Below are 24,972 nucleotides of genomic sequence, written 5' to 3' on the forward strand. Positions count from 1 at the left end.
TACATGAAAATTTTATATATATTTGGATTAAAAGTATTAAACTACAGTGCTCATATACACAATCCATTTTTTCATATATGTATGGCATTTCTAGTTAAACGAGACCTTCAATTTTAACACTTTCTTTTAAATATACTGATTTACTTCCCTCAACTTTATGGAAAAGAAAGATTGTAAACTAAGAAAATAAAAGCAAATAATATTTTAAAACTTATATAATAGAAAATATAACAGTTTTCTAAATCACTGGCTCAATATAAAGTCTTCAGCGTATTAGAAAAATATTATGATAATATTTACAAAAGTGTATGACATAGAGACAGCTGTGTGTTATACAGATAGATAATCTAAAAAGAAATATAATAATCACATTGTTAAATAGTAGTAGATTCACATTATATTACATTCCTGCTTAAATGGGAAAAAAGTTTATACTATCATGAATATAGTATAGACGTTTTTCTACTCGGCCAGCATATAAATAAATAAAATTTTCCTCTGTTCTAAAATAATCACATTGTATGACCACATATTTTTATAAATTAGATCTCATTCTGGTTTTCTACTGCCACTAACAGTAGGTATTTCATGGTCAGTCTCTTTTTTAGGGTCTACCATGTCTTTATATCTCTCCCCACGATGTCGTTCCAGGTATGGACCCCAGTTAGAAGCTGGTCTGCAGCAGCTTACAAAGCGCTGAAAAGAAAAAAAAACTTGTTTTAGACCATATGTGCTGCAATCTGTAAACAAGCAGATATCAAACCATATTTTCATTGCAAAATATTAAGTTTTTTTGCTAACCAAAATGAAATGGGAACCATAGAAAGGTAAAAGGTGGTCATCAAAAATTCTTAGTACAGTGTACTAAAAAAATGATACTGGGAAGCCTAGGTGGCTCAGTGATTGATCGTCTGCCTTCAGCCCAGGGCGTGATCTTAGAGTCCTGGAATTGAGTCCCGCATCATGCTCCCTGCATGGAGCCTGCTTCTCCCTCTGCCTGTGTCCCTGCCTCTCTGTATGTGTCTCATGAATAAATAAATAAAATAAAATCTTTTTAGAAAATTAATTAAAAATTGGGGATCCCTGGGTGGCGCAGCGGTTTAGCGCCTGCCTTTGGCCCAGGGCGCGATCCTGGAGACCCGGGATCGAGTCCCACATCGGGCTCCCGGTGCATGGAGCCTGCTTCTCCCTCTGCCTATGTCTCTGCCTCTCTCTCTCTCTCTCTCTCTCTCTCTGTGTGACTATCATAAGTAAATAAAAAAAAAATTTAAAGAAAAAAAGAAAATTAATTAAAAATTAAAAATGACACTCAAATTTAACTGTTAATAGAATTATATTAACTACGAAACCAAAATAAGTGAGTATGTAAATGATTTGAAAAGAAAATATATGGGCCTGTTTGAACAATGGAATCACTCCATGTTTTTCACTGAATTCTCCGACATTTTGGTCCTGCCCTTAGAGTGAGGGTTATGTGAGGATTTAAATCAGTGTACCTGGGAGGTTCCAAGAACCAAATAAAAGGAGCTCAAGGATCAAACCACTGATTGGAATGAGCTTGGGAAATCACCTAAAATCTGACTGGAGATTTGTCCTAGTCATTATCCTAATGAGATGTCATAATCAACTGCATCCCCCTATGTCTCCGTGCAAGAGGGATCACTCAGGGTCTAGACTGGGTTTGAAATAATTTAGCAGGCTTTTTCCACCCTAAACACACTATTAACACATGTATTATAACCAGACAATATAAAGTAAGGATTATAGATATTAAGCAAAAAGGTCATTTGCTTGGTGTCATCTTCAGGGACAACTCAGTACAAGGATAAATATCACAATTTCTTTGTGCTGAGCACTCTAATAGGAACTGAGGATATAGCAGCAAGCAACAGAAGACTCCCTAAAGAAGCTTATAGTAGAAGACACACAAATATATATATATATATATATGATATAAAGCTATGTTATGCACATATATCTGATGATTGTATCAGATTGTAACCTAAAGGTTCATAATCCCATATTACCACCATTTGAGTAATCCCCATTTTCATCATAAGTACTTTCTACAAAGTGTAATATAAATGTGCTTACTTGAAAGATACTTCCTTCAGCTTGAATTATTTTTACTATGGCCATAATTGGAATCCAAATAATGCAGAAAATAATCATACACCAGCCTAGAGCAACTCCCCAGTCAGGATATGGAATTTGGGCATAATCAGGTCTATGAAATTTCACCAATGACCAGATCAAAATTGCCTGTGAAAGTCAAGTATGAAAAGACAGTTCTAAAGATTAGACTTTATTGCACTAACAATTTCAATTGCACTAATTGTTAGGAATTTGATCCCATTCCTTAGAAATCATCTATCAAAAGCAATTAAAATGAAAATACATTCAAACAACTAAGATAATCCAGTAACTAGCCAGAAGAGAGTACTAAATGAACTCATCTAAATAACTCATATTTGGCTTTGAATAGATTCTTCCAAAATGAGCACCTCCGTATAGTTATAAAAAATAAAATACAGGTCCAACATGTTTTTCAATAAAATACTTTACCATGAAATATTTCATATTGAAAACAAAATAATATCTGAAAATGTCCATTACTGACCTTTTAACTTTAACTTACAATAGTATGCTTTTATCCTATGCTATCCAGCTCACCAGCATAGCACTTAATTCAAGGAGAATGTAAAGTACCTTTTAGTGAACATGCTTTGCACCTTGCTTAGCAGTTGCTTCTATTATTTCCCATGGCATAGAGCACCCCTTACTCCATACCCAAAACACACACATTCACAAACTACTGGTATATATAAAGTACATTTCACTTCTAGCCTCTCTTTGAGAGAGGAAAAACAAACGCAATGTGTGTTTGGGTAAAACAGTGAAATCTGAATCTTCGCAAGGAAAACACCTAATGGTCAAGTTAAAAAAAACTTTTTAAAAAACCTATTAGATATGTTGCTGCATTAAAAGTAATTATTTAGAAACTTGTAAGGCAGACAAAACAAAAACCAGAGTCACCTAGTACTTTCTCTAAACTACTTAGCTATCTTTTACTAAACTCAGGGAGATGGAATGTAAGAATTACCTATTTGGTAAATACCTATTTGATATTCAAGTTTAATTTTAGAATTAAATAGTTTAATTCCATCAATTTAATACATTAGTTCCCAGTAATTTAAATGTATTTCCCAATTATCATAATCTTTTACATAAATACAAGAGAGTGGATGAGGATACTGGAGTATCCATGACTTCATATCACTTTATACAAAATAGATGATTAGGGGGTATAGCTCAGGGGTAGAGTATTTGACTGCAAAATAGATGATAATGTATATCATTAAATATTTAATACTTTTGCATTTTAAATTAAATCCAGTTGTCAAAGCTATGAAAACTCACTGGCTAAAAAAAATATAGTGAGAGCTTCTTAATTGATAAAGGGCTTATTTTATTATGGAGACTTGTCACAAGAAGAAAATATTTAGTAGTAATGTCAAAATCATTTTGCTAGAATATGGAGCATCCAAAATATTTTAATTCAGTACAGTCAGTCCCAAACTGCTCCCTACTTGAAATTGACCTTATAAAATGTAAAAAATAAAACTTAACATTCTCTAAAACAAACATAATACTTCAGATGTGAAGCACATTCTGGATCAAATTATTTAATGCCCTTTCCTAGGAAAGACTTTGAGACAAGGAGGCAATGAGGACCAAACATCCTCTATGAAGCTTTGCCGCTGCCCCCACCTCCACCATTACAGTAATTCTCCATCCTATTAAGTGTTTATTTTGTCACTTACTGTCCTGAACTGATATTTAAAGGTATGTCTATATGTCATGTCTCTCGGGTAAGATACCTTTTGCTTTCCCTCAGTTCCTAAATAGCACCAATTGTTGAATTTAACAAACTGTTGCCTCTGTTGACAGTGGTGACTTTCTTTTAGTAATTTTGGATAGTAAATACTTCCCATAAAGAAAAATGTGCACTAAAATCTGAGTGTTGTTTCTTAGCAATTAGTGTATTGAGATCATATTCCTTGCAGGCAGAGTCTGGGTCTTAGCAGAGAGGTTAGGGACAGTGTAGGTTGTTCAGCATAATTTTTAGGGAACCAGCAAATGAATGATTTATTTTATTTATTCTATTGATAATTTTTAAGTACATAGGACCTTTAAGTCTATAAGAGCCTGTTCATTTTCTCAAATGGTAAATGTTTAAACCTATAGCCTCAAAAACAATACTGCAAAGGTATTTTTAATTTAGGCAACTTGGCAATCATAAAGCAAAAGTTGAAAGTCATTAATTTATGACAGTTTGCCTTATTGTCTCTAACATGAATTATTCAAGTTTATCTTAGAAATGTTTTATATATAGATAGATTTCAAATTCATAGCATATTAATACTTACAATCAGAAGAAGAGGAGTAATAACAAACCAGCAAGCTCTCCACCATAGCCAGAATATCCACCTTTTTGCTCCAATCATCATTTCTATATCTTCAATGAATCTGTTCCCACCTTAGAAAAAAAGAGTGCATTCAGTCCTTGCTTACATTTTCCTCCATTAATCATTGTGGCCCCAAATTGCCTGACTGTCTAAAAATTTTCCTATACTATATCAATGAAGTATACACCTTTAACTACATAATATTCATAATCAATTTTCCCAGTAATATTATACTTTACTATTTTCGTAAACATAATGAAAAGGAATCACACTAAATTAGTTAATAAAATATGTAGATAATTCTGTAGTTACTATTTACCATAAATCCAGATGATTCCTATGATTTCCAGTATAGCCGCAATCAAAATACCCCATCCAGCACAGAAGTGGTCAATCAAATGAACCCAGTAAATTCCAGCCTACAAAAAAAAAATTACATCTAAGTATATTTTAATTTATTTTTATGATTGATGAAGTCTAAATATATGCTTCCTGGTTTCACCTATGCTAAGATATGATCAAGGAATGTTTCCAAATGTAAACACAAATGTGGCTTTAAATATCTCAAAAAGGATGCACCTTCCATCCTATACTGAGTCACTGTAAAAAATAAGCATTTAGAATACTTGATTATCAAAATTATATGCAGTGTCTGTGTGCTCTGTAGTAGCTGCCAAAAATATATCATATGTTCAAAGTCTATAACTTTCTTGTACTTGGGTAAATTTTCCATTATTGGATCACCTCCCCTCTTCAAAATATTATTAAATTTCAAAACTGTGCTATAATGGGAAAAAATTTGGGCTAAAACCCAGAAAACCTTGATACGAGTCAGACTTGGATCTGTCACTAAACATCCTCTTAAACCTTTGTTTGCTTATTTAGATTATAAGGTACATTCCAACTAATGATTTGTCTATGAAAAAAATACTATAAGGGGCACCTGAGTGGCTCAGGGGTTGTGTGCCTGCCTTTGGCTCAGGTCATGATCCCGTGGTCCTGGGAGCGAGTCCCACATCGGGCTCCCTGCAGGGAGCCTGCTTCTCCCTCTCCCTATAACTCTGCCTCTCTCTGTGTGTCTCTCATGAATAAATAAATAAAATCTTAAAAAAAAAAACTGTACTATACCTGAGTCACACAGACAAGACCAAGGAGAAACAAAACCAAGCAGCACCCCAAAGTTATAGGAACCCTCATTTTCTTCATCACTTTGGGAAATAAATCTTGAATCGTTGTTGTAATCGTTTCTTCAGAAGGGAAAAAATGGCAATGTTATATGTAAACTCATTTGCCAATAATTTTAATCAAAGAATTCAGCTTCTAATCAAATTTACAAATATATGCTGAAAATATACTCTGGGTCCTACTCCTTGCTTTTTTAAAAAACCCATAGGATCCTTTCTTTTGGCAGTTACCACCTGTTGGTTCTGATAAAAACCAAATGCAGCTCTCTTTATTTGTTATTTTTAGTCTGTTTTACAAGGTTTTTCATTGGTAGTAACTACAAGGTAACAGATCCCTGAAGGCTGACGTAGTTTGAAAGAGGGTTATAGGGAAGGAAGAATTCTAGAACTTTTAAATAAAATGAACATTTGAATAAATGGCATGGAGACAGAAAGGCCTTCTAGAAAGAAATGTGTTCATGATATCACAGTACTGACTGAAAGTAGAAGGATGTATGGGTGAAAGGATGAAGATACAGGTTTAAAATTTTCAAGGGCTTTGAAAGTCAACTAGAGGAGGCCAGACGTTATACTGTATATAGTCAATTATAAAAGTGTATTTATGTAAGAGTGATATGATGAAAAAGTTTCCGAATTCCTAGGTGTGTACCCCAGGGGAAATCCCTACGTATACATAGAGCCACATGCAAGAATAATCATTGAGTAGCATGTGTAATTTTTCAAAATTGTAAATAATCCAAATGCCCATCAGCAACAGATTGTGAATTCGGTAGATATATAGGAGTATATATCAACACAGATTCACAATACATGTGAAAAACAACTGTCAGAATGATATGTATGTTATGAAACTTCACATTGATGTGACAAAATTCATGTGTTATTTATGGACATGTATATAATGTATCAAGAATGGACTGAATAACACACATAATCCATGGTGACAGTTGCTTCTGGGAAGGAAGAAATGTGAATTGTATTAGGGAGAGAAACAGGGGACTTCAATTTCATTTCTGAAGCAAATATGAAACATTCATGTCTGTTCCTTTTGGGTATCTACTACATGAGTGCTTTGTATTTTTCTGTATTTAAAATTAAGTTAAAAAGAATGTTCAGATTCTAAGGGCAAACCTAATGGCAACATGTTTTTAAGTAGAGGAAACATGAGTAAAATATAACAAAATATAAAATATAACACTCAGAGTATTACTTACCAATGGATGCAAACTGAGAGTCGAGACCCAAAGTCAAAAGCATGAAGAAAAATAATATGGACCAAAATGGCCCACCTGGGAGTTGGGCTAGCGCTTCTGGATAAGCAATGAATGCCAAATCAAAACCTAAGAAAAATGTATGATATTTAATTTAAATCAGTTGCAAAAAAGTTCACATATTTGAACATTTCCAAAATAAGATACTAGAAAAAACTCATTTCAATTTAGCAATGCCATCCATAATGCACATTCTCAAGCAACTCTTTCACTTGTACTCTTAAAAATATTCGACTTGGTTATTCAACAAAATGATAATGTGTGCATGTGTGCATGTGACGTGAATTAAGCTATGAGATGAATTTTGTAAATTACTCACATAGGAGATCTTAACTATTTCAATGATTTTGTTTAACTCTTTCATTTTTTTAAGATTCATAAAGAATTGTCTTAAACTCCAGAAACGTAAATTATACTAGCCTAGAAATTCAAAAAGAATTACACTATTAAGAAAGATATGCTTATGGAATGACTGTTGTAGTCTTTAGCCGTCTCTCCAAATGTTCACCCAGAATGTGTACTGCCATTTTAACTAGAATATGGACACTTGCAAACTTGTATATAACAAAACTAAAAATTGAATCTTATTTTCTGTTTGATGTATATTATTGTTAGAGGTGCTTTAAATTTTTTCAATTATATCATATGATACTTAGTTGCCTTAAGTATTTTAGGTTTCTCCCGAGTCCTAGAAGACTGACCTAGGATTCAGCAGAATTAGCTTCTAACCTAGGCTCTGTCACTTCCTAATGATTTTATCTATCTACTGTAAGACATAAAATTTCTGTGCATCAGTCCACTTCTCTGGAAATGAGAAGCTAAATTATCTATGAGGTCTCTTCTAGTCCTAACATTCTATTCTCCTGCATTGGCTTCTCCATCAAATGATACTGGCCATAAAAAAAATTAATGTTTTTAAATTATTTATTCATGAGAGACACACAGAGAGAGGCAGAGACACAGGCAGAGAGAGAAGCAGGCTCCATGCACAGAGCCCAATGCGGGACTCGATCCCAGGACTCCAGGATCACACCCCGGGCCGAAGGCAGGCTCTAAACTGCTGAGCCACCCAGGCATCCCCATAAATAAAAATTTAATGAGGAATTCCTACCACTAAGAATCCTGGAATTCTTTTCCTAAGATTCTTAGTCAGATAACTAAGCATCCTTAGCTAAAGAAAGTTAGGAAGTTCATTAAACAGATTCCTTTAAAGCTGGACATAGCTGGATACTCAAAGTTACTTGGGTTTCTATCGATATGATACTGATGTGTTTTAAAAATTCAGACCCAATATTGCACTTGTACATGGAGGAATACACAGCCACACCCACACACATATATACTCATATAGTCATTCATATGAATACACACATGTATATATGTATATATACACACATAAATGAAGATAATATGTGTAAAGGCACTCATGTACAGTAGGCAGTTCATATGAAGGACTATGCAAAATTCAGACAATTATCTTCTTAAACAATTGTTCCCTAATATAGTCCTGTTTTCTCAGACAATCTAAGAATTATTACATGATTAAAGCAATCAAATTATATAAGATGAAATGAGAAAGAAAATGCAACACCCTAAACTTTACTTGAGTGCTTTAAGTAAATTGATACAAAATGTATTAGTGTTTCTTAAATGAGCTACACTGAATTAATCAAAGTTGTTAACGTAGAGCATCACATACCTGATTTTACGACTTGAGAGACTTCTTTTCCAGATATATGAGCCATGTGTCCCAGTATAGAAAAAATAGCAAATCCAGCAAACACACTAGTGAGGCAGTTTGTCAAACAAACTACAATAGCATCTGAGAAGCAGTTGTTATTGAACTTATTGTAAGATGATAGAGCAACTAAGCCACCCCAAGCCACTGAAAGGGAGTAAAATATTTGAGTGGCAGCATCCTTCCAAACCTATAAGAGAAGATAATTCAATTTTTTTGATAATTCCATGTTTAAAAAGACACACTTTAAATTTTTTACTTCTATAAAATACTTCATATATACTAATGAATTAATATGAATAATAATGAAATAAACACCAAACCCACTACTCAGCTTAAAAAATGAAATGTTGTCAGTCTTTGGAAGCCGCCCAATGCCCCTTTGTCATCATATCACCCTTCAACCTCCAGTGGTAATTGCTATCCTGACTTATGTGTTTCTCATTTCCTTGTTTTTCTTTATATTTTTACCATAAAAATATGTAAACCCAAACAGTATGGTATTTAGCTTTTCATGTTATTGGGTTTATAGAAAAGTTTTCTTAATGGATATAAACCTATTCAACATGCCTTTTTTCATTCAGTATTGTATGAGATTTATCCACGATCAATTTGAACATTATATTTCAACTTTATGTTGAAAATGAAAAAATATGGGCAAATTCATATGGTTTAGTTAAATATCTGTAGTTTTGAACATTTTTTTCACTGCCGTTTGCCCCACTATGTATACCACAGGTCATCCTTTATCCTGCTGAGGGACATTCAGGCTGTTCAATATTCTGCTATTAAAAATGATGTAGCTGTAAGTATTCCTGTGCATGTCTCCTCATACCTAGTTGAGGAACTGCAATGTTAAAGAGGTATATGATGCGTCTTCTCTTTTACTAAATATTGCCATATTATTTTACCACCTACTCTCACCAGCTAGGTGTGAGAGCTCCCATTCCTTCACATGCTTGCCAATATTGGTCAGAATTTTTAATATGGTCATATCTGGTGGCTGTCGAATGAGAGTTTTCATTACCCTAATTACTTATAAGGTTTAGTTTGTTTTTATGTGCTTATATTCCATAGGGTTTTTTTCCCTGTGAAATTCTTATTCGTGCCTTTTGCCAATTTATTGTTTGGGTTATTTGTCTTCTTTGATCTCTAGCAATTCTTATGTAATTTGGATTCTAATCTTTTGTCTATTATATATGATAATTTTCCTCCCAATTTGTGGTTAACTCTTTTCACCTCTTAACATCGTGACCTTTGATGAGCCAAAGGTTTTATTGTTGTTTTAATGTAACTAAAGGTGTCCATCTTCACTTTCATGTATTGTCCTTGATTTCTCTTACTTAAAGAGAAGTCTTAGCCAAAGATCATAAAGATACTGTCCTACATTTTCTTCAAAAGGATTTAAAGCTTTGCTCATATTGTTTTCAATTAACCTAAAAATTGATACAGTATATATTAAATTGGAAATCCCAATTCATTTTCTTTTCTAGAGTATCATTTGTCTAAAGATGATTTATATTATCAGTTATATCAATTGGATGTCAATTATATCAATTAGATAGTCCATCCTTTCCCCCATCGATCTGCATTGCCACCTCTGCCATATATCAAGTTCCAAATGTTCATGAATCTATTTCTGAGACTACTGTTCTGTTCCACTGGTCGTAAGTCTATACCTATGCTAATACCACTTTATTTTAATTCCTATAGCATCATAATATTGTTTCATATCTAGTAGGACAGGTCTTCCTTCTTCAAAAACACCTTTTTTTGCCTTTTTCTCTTACACGTAAATTTTACAATCAGTTCTCAAGATCTAAGAAAAACTGCTGTCAATCTGATTAAAATGTTATTGACTCTGCATACCAATTTGGGGAGGATTGATACATATCCATTCTTAACAAGAATAGTAGTAGGCAATTTTTGAAGAATGATGATATATTTAGACATCCCTTAGTTTGTTCGTTTAGAGCCCCACATAGCTGGCCTCCGCTCTTTAAGCAGCCTCCCACTCACTGCATCCAATCTTACCCCTTTACTAGTGTCCCTTTTATAATTTGCCTCTCCTATATATTTGCTAAAGGAAAATAATCTTAGAAACTAATCTAATCTATGGAAATCCATGTTAACAGTGAAATTCTGTAGATAAAACATTACCCAAAGTAACCTAATTGTGTAGATTTCAAGGAAGAAGACTGGCAAAGATTTGGGCAAAAGTGTTTTTTTTTTTTTAGTCCATCTAAAAACAGGACTGCTCAGTGAAAGGCAGGCAATATAAAATGGTGACAAAGAGCTCTAGCTCTGGAGTCAAAGAAAATGAAGTTTATATCCAATACCTCTTACGCTCCTTGCCTTCAATTTATTTAACATTTTTAAGCCTGTTTATTCATCTGTAAAATGGAGAGGATGAAGAAAATGATGATGATGATGATAACTATTATTATTACAAGTGTACTTGGAATGATGTGAGAATTGAATAAGATAGCATATGTAAAGCAATTAGGATGCTCAATGGTAGCTATTGCTGTTATTATGGAAAATAATCATAAATTGATACTCAGTTTCTCTTATGGAAATTAAAAACTGTAATTTTCCCCTTGAAAGATATGTAATCTATTTCCAATTTCAATAGAAATAAAAGTTGTTAGGGAATAAAATTTGCTAGATCTTCAGAATACAGCTTGATGTTAGATTATTATTATATTATAATTGCTTTATAATGGGAGGCAGCCAAAAGAAAGCAAAATGGATGGATGAGATAAGCATAGATAGATAACGGTTATTTCACTTATTGTAACAAAATCATTAGAAATAAAATGCTCTTATTTTTTAGGCAGCTGTACATATTAAGAGATGAACAACATGCTTATGTTGATCTCTCAGCTGCTTTTACTTGATACATTTTTGTATGCATATGTGAATTAGGGGGAGCTGGAAATTGGTGTGGCAGGTCTGGTTTCTATAAAAATGCTACTGCATACTATGATGTGTATCTAGGTTGCAAGTAAAGTGAAGCAAAATTCCAAATGTAGTTATAATATCCATATCTATCAATCTCATAGCTATATACAAAATTATTAATTTAGGGATTAAGAAATCTTCATTCAAGATGCACAAACTGGCTGTGTAAACTTAACTAAATATGAATCTTTCTGGGTTTCAGTTTCACCATTGTAAAATGAAGGAGTTAGTACGATAATCACTGAAGACTGGAAGACTCTTCTAGCTATAAATTTGTATGGTCCTCTGCTCTCCTACAGATTGCAACAAAGTTCGGATATCCAAAGAAAAGGAAAAAATATATATTTATGATCCCATACTCAGGATATGGATTGTGAGAGATAAAAAAAATTAAGAAAAAATTCTCATTACCAACAAACCCAAAGAAGGGTGGGAGTACTGTTTCTACCACATTGAAGAGGAGGAAGGATTAAATTGTATGTTTCATAAAGAGCTTTAGGTTTAGGTCTGATATTTTAAAGATAATAGAGACATTGAAACAGACCAATATAAAATAATCATATAAAATTTTTCAGGAACTGTAAAGCTCAGGTGATCTCAAGCTTGTAAAAGTCAAAGAATATCAAAGGGGCTTTTCAACTGTGCTCAAAGTTATGAAGCTTCAAGAAAATGGAGGATCTACTTCTTAGAGAAAATGTTGCATCTCTAATAGTATAGTATAACATGACAGCAATAATTGAAATCATTGTGTGCTCATATTAATTTAACAATTTACCATTTTGAAAGTGCATTAATTAATATTTCATCTTGCTTAACAACCTGACAGAGAGAAGATGATGAATCCCAACTTCCATTTTATTTGTTTTTGATTCATCATCGAAAATGGTCTTCGAGTTGGGAAGATATTAACAAACAAGGTTAAAAGATGTGAGGCCCAACATAAATGAAGAAATAAGCAAATGGCCTGTGGACACATCAAAGTATATTAATCTCCAAGACTAAAATAATAAAAGTTCATAGTTCTGAAATAATTTAAGGCTGTTGTAGTTAATTCCTGAGTGAAAATTATTTGGGTACAGGAAACTAAAGGCCAAACACTGACATCTCAATTTTCAGAAAAGGTAAAGGATGGATATCCATGACAAAAAAACTGATAAATTTGACTTGCTTACCAGAGAAATTCTACAACAAATAATTAAATGTGCAGATTGTGGGGTGCCTGGATGGCTCAGTGGGTTAAGCATCCAACTCTTGATTTTAGCTTGTGTCATGATCTCAGGGTCGTGATAGCGAGCCTCCACCAGGCTCCACACTCAGTGTAGAGTCTGTTTGAGATTCTCCCTCTCCCTCTCCCTCTGCCCCTCCCCCTGCTTGCACTCTCTAAATAAATAAATAAAATCTTTAAAAAAATATATCCATATTGTAAGTATTTAGAAAATAACAAATTGCTGGAAATTAGCATGAGTTCCTCAAAGAACACCACAGCAAACAAACTAATAACTATTTTGGATAGCACTGCTAGTATGGAAGATGATAGTAACATAGTGTTTCTTGACTTCAACATAAGACTTGGGGTTTTAGCTGGCCAGAAGCTTAATGCGTGCCAAAAATGTGATGTGTTTACTGAAAAAGTGAAACCATTCATAAGCTATGTGAATAGAAGCATCCTATATACAGTACACTTACTGTTAATGCTCTCTGCAATCAAAAATGCAAAAGATATTATGTATCCATGATACACACAGCCATCATCTAGCGATAGACTGAAGTTAAAAGAAGGTTACCCAATTCATATTCATGGCACACATTTATGTTTACAAGTAACAGTGTTGTTAATGGAATGCTTCATTCATTTCAAATTTGTGGTTTAACTTCATAATCCATTAGGTACACTTTGATCTTAATTTGGGAATATTAACTTTTGAAGCAATTAAAATGTGTATTAGATCATTAGATTTTCACCTATAATCTTGAAATCTATGAGTTTATCCAAGAAATCTTACTGTCCTACTCATCAACTTGCAGGTAGGTATCCAAACATGACAAGTTCTTTTTCAGATTCATAGGCCCCAAATCCTTTTGGTCAAATAGAATCAGTTGTATGAATAAGATGACTTAAAATTTTTCTGCTAAAATGACCATCTCACTTCCAATAGGAAAGCACTAGTGTCATGTTAAATGGCTACATTAGACTTCCCAGTGAACAGAAACACAAATTTAACAGCATATTCTTTTACAAGCCACTACATTATGATACTCTTACCTGCAACCAAAGATTTTCAGTGTTTGCTTTTATGGTTTACCTCCTCAGATAATCTAAAATCCAAATGAAGTCTTACCTCTGCTTCCCTAAGTTTTGTAAAATTTGACTGTGCTCCAATATAGTATGAAATGCCTTTTGATGCACCCTCCAGAGTTGCACCTCGGATTAGCAGGATGAGTAGGACAACATAGGGGAAAATAGCTGTAAAATATACCACCTAACAAGAAAAACAACCAGAGGTTGATAAGTTAAATTTTTAAGTCATGTTACATAATTGCATATGAACAAAATTGTTAGGCAGTTGACATTAGTAAAAGTATTAACGATTTCATACATTTTTAATAAATCTGGTGATACCAATACCAAAATTGGCATAATTTTATCTTTCTTCTCCCACTCTGAGATGATCCATTTTCAAAACACTCTGATGTATGAAGCACTATTTCCTGGGTACACATTGTAAATACACAATACATCAGCAGTGGTAACTTGGAATCAAGGTAGAGTACCTTCCTAAATATGTCTTTATAAATGTCTGAGGGGACAGATATCACTTCTTAGTGAATTACTGCATTGAGGTGGGAAGGGAATGATTTTATAACTGAAATAGTATATATTGTCCCCAAGGAGAAGGAAAATAATCTCCTAGTAGACATCCAAATCTCATGAAAGCTGATTAAAGTGAATACCCAACACTTGATATTATTATTCTTAGAGCTACCATTAAGTGAGTTTGATAGCACACATACATGTGCACGGCTTGTATCCTGGGTAACACATAGTTACAGATGAGCAGATTGCTTTTGAGGCTGGCTTTTCATTAATGTGGATGATTTCTTTGATCCATAGATGTCCTATGTTTGATAATATGCCCAAGGAGACAATTTAAAGTCATCCAGAGACCAATAAAAATTAATTGCCTAGACAAATGGCCTTTAATGGATTATTTCAATATTGATGTCAAAAAGGAACTACGGGTTTCAAAAATGTGCAATTGAAACATTATTTTGGAAAGTTTTCACGGACTTTGCAATATCCACAGTATTTTTGTGATCTAACAGAGGGTCTCATTATAGTTTAGCATTAACAATGTGCTAGATATACCAGGAATACAAAGATAGTATCCACAGTTACCCCTGTCTTCTGTCTATAAGGAGGTTTCAGTCTAGTAGTCATACATAAACATTCACTTTTCTGAGTACTGTACAACGTTCACAAAGAAAATTCCACATTGTTCCCTGAAATGCCATGACGTTCTTGGGAAAGTTTAAAAAATAAAACAATAAAGGGAGAAAATACAGTGTTTTTCAGAAGAGGACTCTTTACTTAAAAAGAGGGTTCTGAGTCAATTTTAGCAAGCTTTAAGAAAACGACTGCATATTTGATTTTTTTCCCTCTCCCACAAAAGGAATCCTGACACTGTCTCTATATAACTAGGATCTAGAGTTCCTAAACCAAACATTCCAATATACAATTCCATTCAAGATGCTTCTTTATATAATAGGACAGACAATTTTAAACACACACTCAAGCTTCAGAATGCTATATAAGCTAGCAGGGTCCAGTTTGAGTACAGTTGATCCTTGAACAACACAGGTTTGAACTGCATGGGTCCACTTAGATGAGGATTTTTTTCAATAAATTCAAGTACTATAAATGTGTTCTCCTATGATTTTCTTAATAACATTTTCTTTTCTCCAGCTTACTTTATTATAAGAATACAGCATATAGTACATATAACATACTAAAATAGGTGTTAATTGACTTTACATGATCAGTAAAGCTTCTGGTGAACAGCATGCTGTTAGTAGTTGTGAGGGAATCAAGTTATATAGCTGGATTTTCAACTGCAAGGAGGGAGTTGGCGCCTCTCACCCCCACATTGTTCAAGGGTCAGCTGTAATTGCACAACCCTAGTACTAGTTTTTGCTTGTTTTGTTTTATTTGTACCAATAGCAGCAATCTTATGTATTTTCCTACAGTCAGGCTGCCTACTTAGAAAGCTTTTCACACATTTGAATATTGCTATTATAGAAAAAACATGCATTTGATTATGCTTGACATTGAACTGCAATGAAATTGGAAAAGAGCTACATCACTATCTAATGTGTTTTCCAAATTACCTTGCCAGAAGACTTGATTCCTTTAAATAGCGCTGCTCCAACTATGAGCCAAGCCAGAAGAAGACAAAGTGCTAAATACCACACAATTACTCCAGTCTCATCCATTCCACTTGACCGCTGGAGCGCCACTTTACTGAAAACATACAAGTCTTTTTATGAACACAGAATCACTTGTCTTAACACATTGAATTTTGTAATATCTACAGCCAGGGAGATGTTCGTGAGTATTCCATCATATTAATGCATCAATGTCATATGAGCTATAGTACAGAGGGCAAAAATAGTTCAATGAAAAGCTAGGCTCTGAACTTTAGGGTTAACTGTAGCCAGTCCAAAGTTCCAAACCCTAGAATAAAAGATCTACTAATTTTTTCAGCTATGATTTGCCCCCTAGTATTTCAAAGCTTCTTTAGGTAAAACAAAAAAAAATTAACCTTACATCAGATTATTTCTTTTATTTGTTACAGTTTTTTTTCTCAAGGTAAAATGATGAAGAACACATCTAAAATTAAATTATTCATCATACTTGTAGTTAGCATCAAACCTAAATGGTCCCAATTTTTAGACCTTTTTCAAAGGCTTTCTATAAAAATCAATGATTTCTATTTAGGACCTGCATGGATCTAGGGTTTTTATTCTTAGTTTGATGTTTGGGAACATTTTAAGTTCCAAATTTTTAAAGGGTCACACAGAGCATTAACACGTAGATGCGGACGAGCTCATTACAGCAAGAGTCAAGGCAGTTTGGTAAGGGTAAAATGTAGGTATAAGTAAGGAAAGTAAAGTGTGATCAATTAAAGGTAATACAAGTAAATATAACCCCAAATATCTATTTTTTACCAAATAATGATAATCATAAGCAAAATGGATAATGAAGAATGGTAGCCTTAAATAGCACCAAATATTGCTCACAACCCAACAGTTTACTATTAGAATTTGCTGAGTATAGTCTAAAATTTGAGATTCTTTTTCTTCAAAGAAATGCCCTAAATTATACATGACAAGCACTGAACAAATCATCACCAACAGTATTGTGCTCATTTAAAAAACAATTTATAAATGGCAATTTGTTGACTATGAGCTAATCCTGCAGGTTACTACCACTCACATAGGGTAGGTAAGAATTTGAGTCATGAGAAGTATAACTGGCTCTGATTCCCCTTTTTTTCTACTTACGAGGCAAGGAACGAGCTGATCAATATTTTATTGTTAGTTCCAAAAACTTATATAACATCTGTTTAAATAGATTATCTAGCATACTTACTTCCAATATTGTTCACTGGGAAGTTGCCCTGGCTGATAAGCTTCACTTCCATTGATGCAGGTTAAACTGTTGTTGTATACCCAGCTTCTATTGACTCGGATGATCTCCCCCGTATTTGTACTGACATTACAATGAGTAACTAAAAATTATATTTAAAAAAAGAATACACACATAGAAACGTACTTAGTTTTAGAAGAGTATTTTCCTGAAAAAAGGTGTTTTTTTTAAAGATTCATTTACTCATTTTAGACATAGAGCACATAAACGGAGAGGCGAAAGGAAAGAGAGAATCCTGAAGCAGACTCCCCACTGAATGTGGAGACCTAGGACCCTAAGATCATGACCTGAGCTGAAATCAAGAGCCGGCTGCTCAACCAACTGCATCACCCAGGCACCCCCTCCTGAAAAAAAGTTTTCATGGTAAAATAATTAAACCATTTAGATTGTTACTTGGTGAGGGCAGAGGAGAAGTCTTACAAATGGAACAAGCCATGCACATTCAGCATCTTAAATCCTCTCTACTAGTAAACTAAGGGTGAGTGAACATCATCCCTTTTAAACTGGGATTACATGTATAGTAATAACCACTATAAAGTAACAATAATTTCGATTGTGATTTAGTGCTCTAAAAAATTTTTGGTATGTGGATTGATTTAACCTATATAGACAAATGGCACCTTTAAGTTGCTAAGAAGGATTAAAGCTTTATTACTTTATTCTCCAATATACATAAGCAATCCCCGCAATAATGGTCTACAATATCAATTTGACATGATCCCAAAGACCATCCACTTATGATGTGGATGACTTTCACTGGCTCCTGAAATACCATAGTCCTGTCAGTCCTGTCATGGATAGTGATGGTCTCTACCACTTTCCCACTTTCTTCCTTCTCTCTTGGCTACTCCTAAGGATGGTTCGGCTTTACTGGCAGCCCTCAGAAATTAACATATTGCACTAATCACTTTTCAAAGTTATCCATGCTTTATCCTGCTTTCATCAATAACCTGTGGCTCACTATAAGATTTTATTTTTGAATAATCTCTTAACACCCGACGTGGGGCTCGAACTCACAACCCTGAGATAGATCAAGAGTAGCATGCTCTACTGACTGAGCCAGATGGGCATCCCACTCTTGGTTTACTTTAAATTGCCCCTATATTGGTGAGAAAATCGTGTAACTTTTTAAGCTTATGAGAAAGGATGAACTCTGTTCACAGTATCTTTTAAGAAAATAAGCACAGTTACCTATAGGTGACCTGCTACAGTTCTGATCCGCCCAAGATGAACAATTTTTCCACGGTAGTTCACTTTGGAAAGAAGCAAACATGTAATAAAGACTGTAGGCAATTATGACATTGTAATAGATCGTCACAAAAATGGATATCAGGACCATCGTAATTCCCACACCTGAAAAAAGAGAACAGTTGAAATCAAAAACAAAAAAGTGCAATTTCTTTTCCTAATTCATAAAAAAAAAGCTGCATCTCAATTTCCACAGAATCTATTTTAAAACGAGAAGGCAGTTTCAAACAACACTGTCTATCTTTTCTTGGTTTTTTGGGGTTTTTTGTTTGTTTTGTTTTGTTTTGTTTTGTTTTGCAGTTGGGAGAGATGAGCAAGTACTACTGTCTAAACAGCTTTTTTTTTCAAATTTAAAATTATTTTGGTGACTGGCTTTCTGAAACCATTTCCTTTTAGTTAATTAGAAAATGTTACTAAGATCAAGGGCAGAGGACCTGTATTGATCTGTCAAATTCACATAAGGAATCACCCATGGCCATTCCTCTCTTATTATGTCTGAAAGTCCTTGTCAGAGTGAGTCCTGTTCTTGAAAACAAACAAACACTATTCAAAACTCGTATCCTATTGACCCACTAACCAGTACTTCCATCTTCATCTATAAGCCAATATTTTGACAAGTAGCAGATAAAGGCTCTGAATTAACATACAGGATTTCTACAAGTGCATGTAAAGAAAATTCAATAGTTCAGTAACAATCTGAATTTAAACTGCCAAAGTTTCTTGAACTTGTAATATCAAAATGTAGTTTAGCATACCGAATACAACTTGTATGCTCAAGACTGGCTTTTGAGGTGGCTTCCTTAATATTCCCGCACAATGTTCTATTCAACTCACTACAAATTTATTTTTGATGCTGCATTGAGGCTTTTACAAATAGTTTGCAGCAGCTAGCACATAGCAAAATGATATCTTACCTTCAGACAGGAAGTCTGTTTGATGTTTAATAATAATCAAGGCACTTTGAAAAGCTTTGCCAATGTCCTATTCTATTAGTCGTACCCAAGAAAACAAAGTGACCTGCCCTTCAACTTTGCTGAATGAGGCATTGTAAAAGATATGCAAAGGCAAGAAGACAAAAGACTGAATATGAAGTAGAAAAAAAGCCAGAGCCATGCAGGTAATGCACAACAGGACTATAACTATGCGCCAAGGGATTTTAAAAGGTGAATGTAGGAAAATAATGACATCCTGACAACCCCCTCTAGTATCCTCTGGAACCCCATCCAGATCTTCAGCCCCAGAGAAACAGAAATACAAATTAACATTTGGTCTTTCAATTTTACAGTAGCAAAAATTCAGAGAAACAATGTATACTTCTTTGCCTTTATCATGTCCAAATATGAAACACTTTCCTGCTACATAGTGGGAACAGCTCTATACACAGACCAATAGGCACTGAAAGAAATACATTTTAATACCAACCTTGAAACAATGGAAGAATCCTCCAAATTGAAACTGGACTTAAGCTAGCAAATTGTCCCAGTGAACACTCTAGGAAGAACAGAGGCAAACCAGCCAGGGCCAGCATGATCGCATAAGGTATCAAGAAGGCACCTAGAAAATGCAAAATAGAAACAAAGCACTATTATGTCCCAAACCTCAGATGGCCCTTCAATAACCAGTGTAACATTGTGAAAGCCTTCTGATAGAGTGGAGTCAGAGCACTGGGTTCAGGCCCCAGATTTATTACTTTCTGTGAGAAAGTAGTTGATTCTCTAAACCTTGGCTTCCTCGTCTGTGAAATGGGATTCTAGTATTACCTAAAGAGGTTGCTATGATTATTAAAAACAATAGCTTATAAAAGAGCCATCCCGAGGACGTGAATGATCACAGGCTTTGGAGCCAGATACACCTAGATTTATATCCTGACTCCACCATTTGCTAGTTACGTGACCTGGGGCAATCTACCTAACCTCCAGACCTTGGGTTCCTCATAAATGGAGAGAGTGATACCAACTCATCAGTCTGTGCTAAGGGTTCAGTTATAGAGCCTATGTGAAAACCCTCGGCAAAATGGCAGGCATGCAGTCTATGTCCAAAGTTAGTTTCCCTCCTTTCTCCTTTCCAAATAAGCAGTATATTTTTTGTAAGACTTCCAGTGCAAATGCTAAATGTGGTTCAGAGTGGAAGCTATTGCAGCTGAGTGGACTATTCTCCAAATAGTCATAAGGGTCTTTCCTCAATGTCTGTAAGAAATTTTTTGGTTTTGTTAAGAGATTCTGAAGTTTTGAGATACATTCAAAGTTAACTTTCCGGGATGCCTGGGTGGCTCAGTGGGTTCAGTGTCTGACTCTCGATTTTGGCTCAGGTCATAATCTCAGGGTCATGGGAACTGCTATGGCTCCACTGCTGGCACAGAGCGGGCTTGAGATTTTCTCTCTCCCTCTCCCTCTGCCCCTCCCCCCACGGCTTGTGCCTGCACGTGCACACACACACACCCTATCAAAAAAAAGTTAACTCTCTATTTTATAAGGTAGGACTAATTCTCCTGCATTTTAGATTATCCAGATCCCTTTTTAAATTTTTTGACCTTCATTATTTCACTTTTTTCTGCCCACTTTTGGGACATAATTGCTCATTCGAACTTTTGCCGGGTTGTAGGTAGAAGCACAACAGAATATTAAACTTTTTTTTTTTAGAATATTAAACTTATTGATCAAGTACGTAGCAGTCTTAACAAAGTTTAACAGGAAAACGTGGGGATCAATGGATAAAAAATGGGCTTTTGGATTCTGTACATTTCACTGGCCCACGCTGCACTATTTTTCTCACGTATTTTCCATACTATGATATTGTAACATCATACCTGGGAATTACATTTTTCCCAACCCTCAAAATATATTCCATTAAAAATAATGACACAATAAAATACTTGTTATGTACACGTCACTAGGTACTAGAACATAGAGACAATATGTTTTTATAGATGTTGCAATGTACATACCATCATTACTATGACTAATTGAAGTTTTAGTCTTACCATGATAAATATGAAGAAAAGTAATATAGACTCTCTCTGTCTAAATACAACAAGGTAAATCTTACTAGCCCATTACAAATAGGGTGGGTTGGGTTTTTTTTTTTAATATGATTTTCCTTAGTGGTATACTTAGCTTTTTACCTATTATATTATTTTTTATTGATAACAATTATAATTGGTAAATTGCTAATATAATACACTGGTCACAAATTGTTGATACTGCTATCTCAGACCCTATGGTTATATGATACTTCTTCATAAACTAGTAAAAAGAATCCTAGATAAAAATGATTCCAAATTTTAGCAACAGTTTTCCAAACCTGACCATATTTAAAAATCTGATCTATTAACACTTGACAAATCTGAATTTCATGTTCTTCTCCTACACTTGGACAGAGGAAAAAAAACAATCAAAAGAGTCTAGGCTATTCATTACCTAAATGATACGATCTTTAAAAGCTGAGAGCTAATGTGATATATTAATTTTTAGAGGAAATCGTGAGAGAGATGATAGCATATAAAGAATAATAGCATTTAGTGTGTGTGTGGGGGTACGTTTAAAATTCTCTATTAAACCTAGTTTAATATAGTTCCTGGAAATTTATGGCCACCCCTGGGCCACTATATGATGGCAAGTCACAGGGAATCTCTGAAACTGTGGTTTTTCTGAACCTGAACACAAGACGCTGGAAAGGAGTCTGAATGCTCTTCGCTACACTAGACCTCAGGAATGAGACACCCAAAGGACTGTAATTCCTAACTCATTTTCCAGTTCAAACTTAGACCAAATCCATGACTAAACGATATAGGCTCCAGAGAGGGGAATTATTGGCACTAACACTTAAAGTGTTTGATAAACAGAGCTTCTCAAGACTCTAAAGGCCAATATGAATGTTCTAATGCAACCAATTAACAAGGACTATAAGATTGAAACATCACCACACAAAATCCTATTATACCAAGAAAAATAATTATAGTGGCACAGTTTCACTGGTTCCCAATTATGAAATCTAAGGGCATGTCACCTCTACACTTCTAATAGAACCTGTAATTACAAGTAAATAAAATATGGTGTAAGTGAAAAGTTGTTTCAACACTACTAGGGAATTGTGCAATTCATTTTGTTTCCTTTTGTATGTCACCTCAGAGTTAATTTTTTTCTCCTTGTTCTAATGAGTCTTCCTTAATGATCTCTGAGGCATAAACAGTATCATTTTGCAGAAATTAAACACCTAGTCTTGAACTAAAGTCTATTGCATTCTAGAAGGATCCTCCGTATGGTCAATTCAATTAGGAATACGTGTAACTGAATATTGCAGCTTAAAATACTAGACCTTTACTTTTTAACCAACTCCTTCCAAACTTGCATTTCCACAATGTAATACCTTATGCTACTTAAGCAATGTATTTGAGCTTCATATTAGAATGAGAATCCCCTGCCTTTTGCTTTGATTCAGTCTTAAATGAGGCCCAACATAACTTGAGTTTGAACAGATTATCATGGCAACATGCATAAAAAGAGCAAGTGGAAGATTATATTGCATCTTAAATCAGAAACTCAGAAGTGCTAAAACGACAACTTTTATCAAGTTTATACCTGAGGATTTTGTGAGCCCAGCTTCTTAACTTGAGCTAGCAACTCATAGTCTAATGATGGATGCAATATGCTTGCTTCCCATTCTCCTACTAACCCAAACTGGCATATACCTCTGCTTAGTTCTTAAAATAGGCTCAGAGGCCATAGAGCACACCATTTAAACTGAAAGAGGAAAGAAGTTGAGGGGGAGAGGGCAATACCTCCACCATTGTTGTAGGTCAAATAGGGGAATCTCCACACATTCCCCAATCCCACTGCATATCCAACCATAGATAGAAGATAATCCGATTTTTTGGACCAGTTACCACGGTCCTGATTCTCATCATTTTCACCAACATGGAAATTCTCAGATGAAGCTGTCACTTTCTGGAGAAGAGAAAATATCAAGAGTTTGTCTTTCTACTATTAAAAATCCACAGAAGCATATTTCACATGCATGCGTGTGTGTGTGTGTGTGTGTGTGTGTGTGTGTGTGACAGAGAGAGAGGTGGGGGGAGGGAATGAACCCTGAAAGCTATAGCCAAGGGAAAGGCTTTCCAAAGGTTGAGGAGATTTCTGCTAGTGGCTGCTTCTACTTTACAACATTTACTCCTTAAAATGAGGGGAAAACACCCAAACACCTCTTTAGATGGATATGTTTGCTACTTCTTTGGGTGAGATCATCCAAATTTTGCTAGAAAATTTACATGTGGTACCCAGCATGAAAGGGAAATGAGGGCAGACAAGTAAGGCTTCAAATACAAGTCTTAAAGAAGACTGGAATGAAATCAACGTTCTTGAGATTGCAGGAGATCTTTGAAAAGAAGGATACAACATAGCTTCTACTAAAACAAAGAATTTACAGACTCCTTTTGCTATCCGCTGATAGTTTGGGATGTTCGGAGTTAAGGGAAGTTTGACTTCACTCCCTATCCTGGAGAATAAAATCGGGGCTTCGCTGGAAGCCACAGAATAATACTCCTAGACAAATTCTCCTGTCCCACCAGGTGGAGCAGCTCTTTCTGCACCTCAGAGGGAAGGGGTTCTCTCCCAACCTGTTAGCTGCTCTGGGCTATGGAGGGTTCCAGGTCAGATCAGGACACTGCATTTTTTCATTTCCCTCCATATGGACACAGTCTGGTCAGGGACAAAAAAAGCCCCAGGATTTTGTGGGCATACCCAAGGCAGAGGTTGAGGTGACCCTAAGTCTTCTGGCTACCCAAGAAGAGCTGTTCTCTTTTTCCTCTACTCTTGAGGACATGTCAGGCACACTTAAAGGTAGTTGAAGAGGAATGTGGAGAACAAGGAGCAGCCAGCAGAAGGCAAAGCCTGAGACTGCCTCACCCGAAGTTTACCCTTGCCAGCCCCCCCCCCTCCAGCCTCCACGCCTCCCACCGTTTCCAGACCCCTACCTCCTTCCCTCTGCACTTGAAGAAGCTCGGGCACTTCAACTTGTCCATGGTTGACTCACTCCCTCAGTTCGCTCCGCCTCGTCTCGCAGTCTGGCCGAGCTCGCCCGGCGGCAGGTGCACACTCCCCCGTTGCTACCTGCCTGAGTGAGCCACCTTGCCCAGGGGTGGGACCATTTATGGAGGGAGCTCTCCCCTCCCCCTTCAGGGCGCCCTGTCGTGTCAATTACCGGAAGGGACCAAAGTGAGGCTCTGGTTTTCCCCGGGGAAGCTGGCATGTAGCAATCCCCGGTCCCGGCCCCGGCCGAGGGCTGGGCTGGCGCGAGCCGAGCAGCCCGAGCGAAGGGACGGACAGCCCTGACTCAGAGCCTGGAGGTGCCTTCGCAACCTCGCCTCGGTCCGGCTTCTCAGCTTCCCCCTGACGTC

The 24,972-nt window shown here is 35.5% G+C and overlaps 1 protein-coding gene across 1 annotated transcript; it reads right to left on the minus strand.

The window, feature by feature from the left end:
* On the minus strand, positions 1-24,972 carry SLC6A14 (solute carrier family 6 member 14). The gene is made up of 14 exons (XM_077890199.1): positions 24,550-24,972; positions 23,359-23,524; positions 20,004-20,135; positions 18,525-18,686; positions 17,277-17,415; positions 16,013-16,145; positions 13,966-14,106; positions 8,624-8,852; positions 6,868-6,993; positions 5,598-5,716; positions 4,789-4,888; positions 4,431-4,540; positions 2,095-2,262; positions 1-696 (listed from the first exon to the last, which is right to left on the minus strand). The coding sequence occupies exons 1-14, from the start codon at positions 24,595-24,597 to the stop codon at positions 550-552; spliced, it is 1,920 nt and encodes a 639-aa protein (XP_077746325.1). The 5' UTR covers positions 24,598-24,972; the 3' UTR covers positions 1-549.

Source organism: Canis aureus, chromosome X (assembly GCF_053574225.1).
Source record: "Canis aureus isolate CA01 chromosome X, VMU_Caureus_v.1.0, whole genome shotgun sequence".
NCBI lineage: Eukaryota > Metazoa > Chordata > Mammalia > Carnivora > Canidae > Canis > Canis aureus.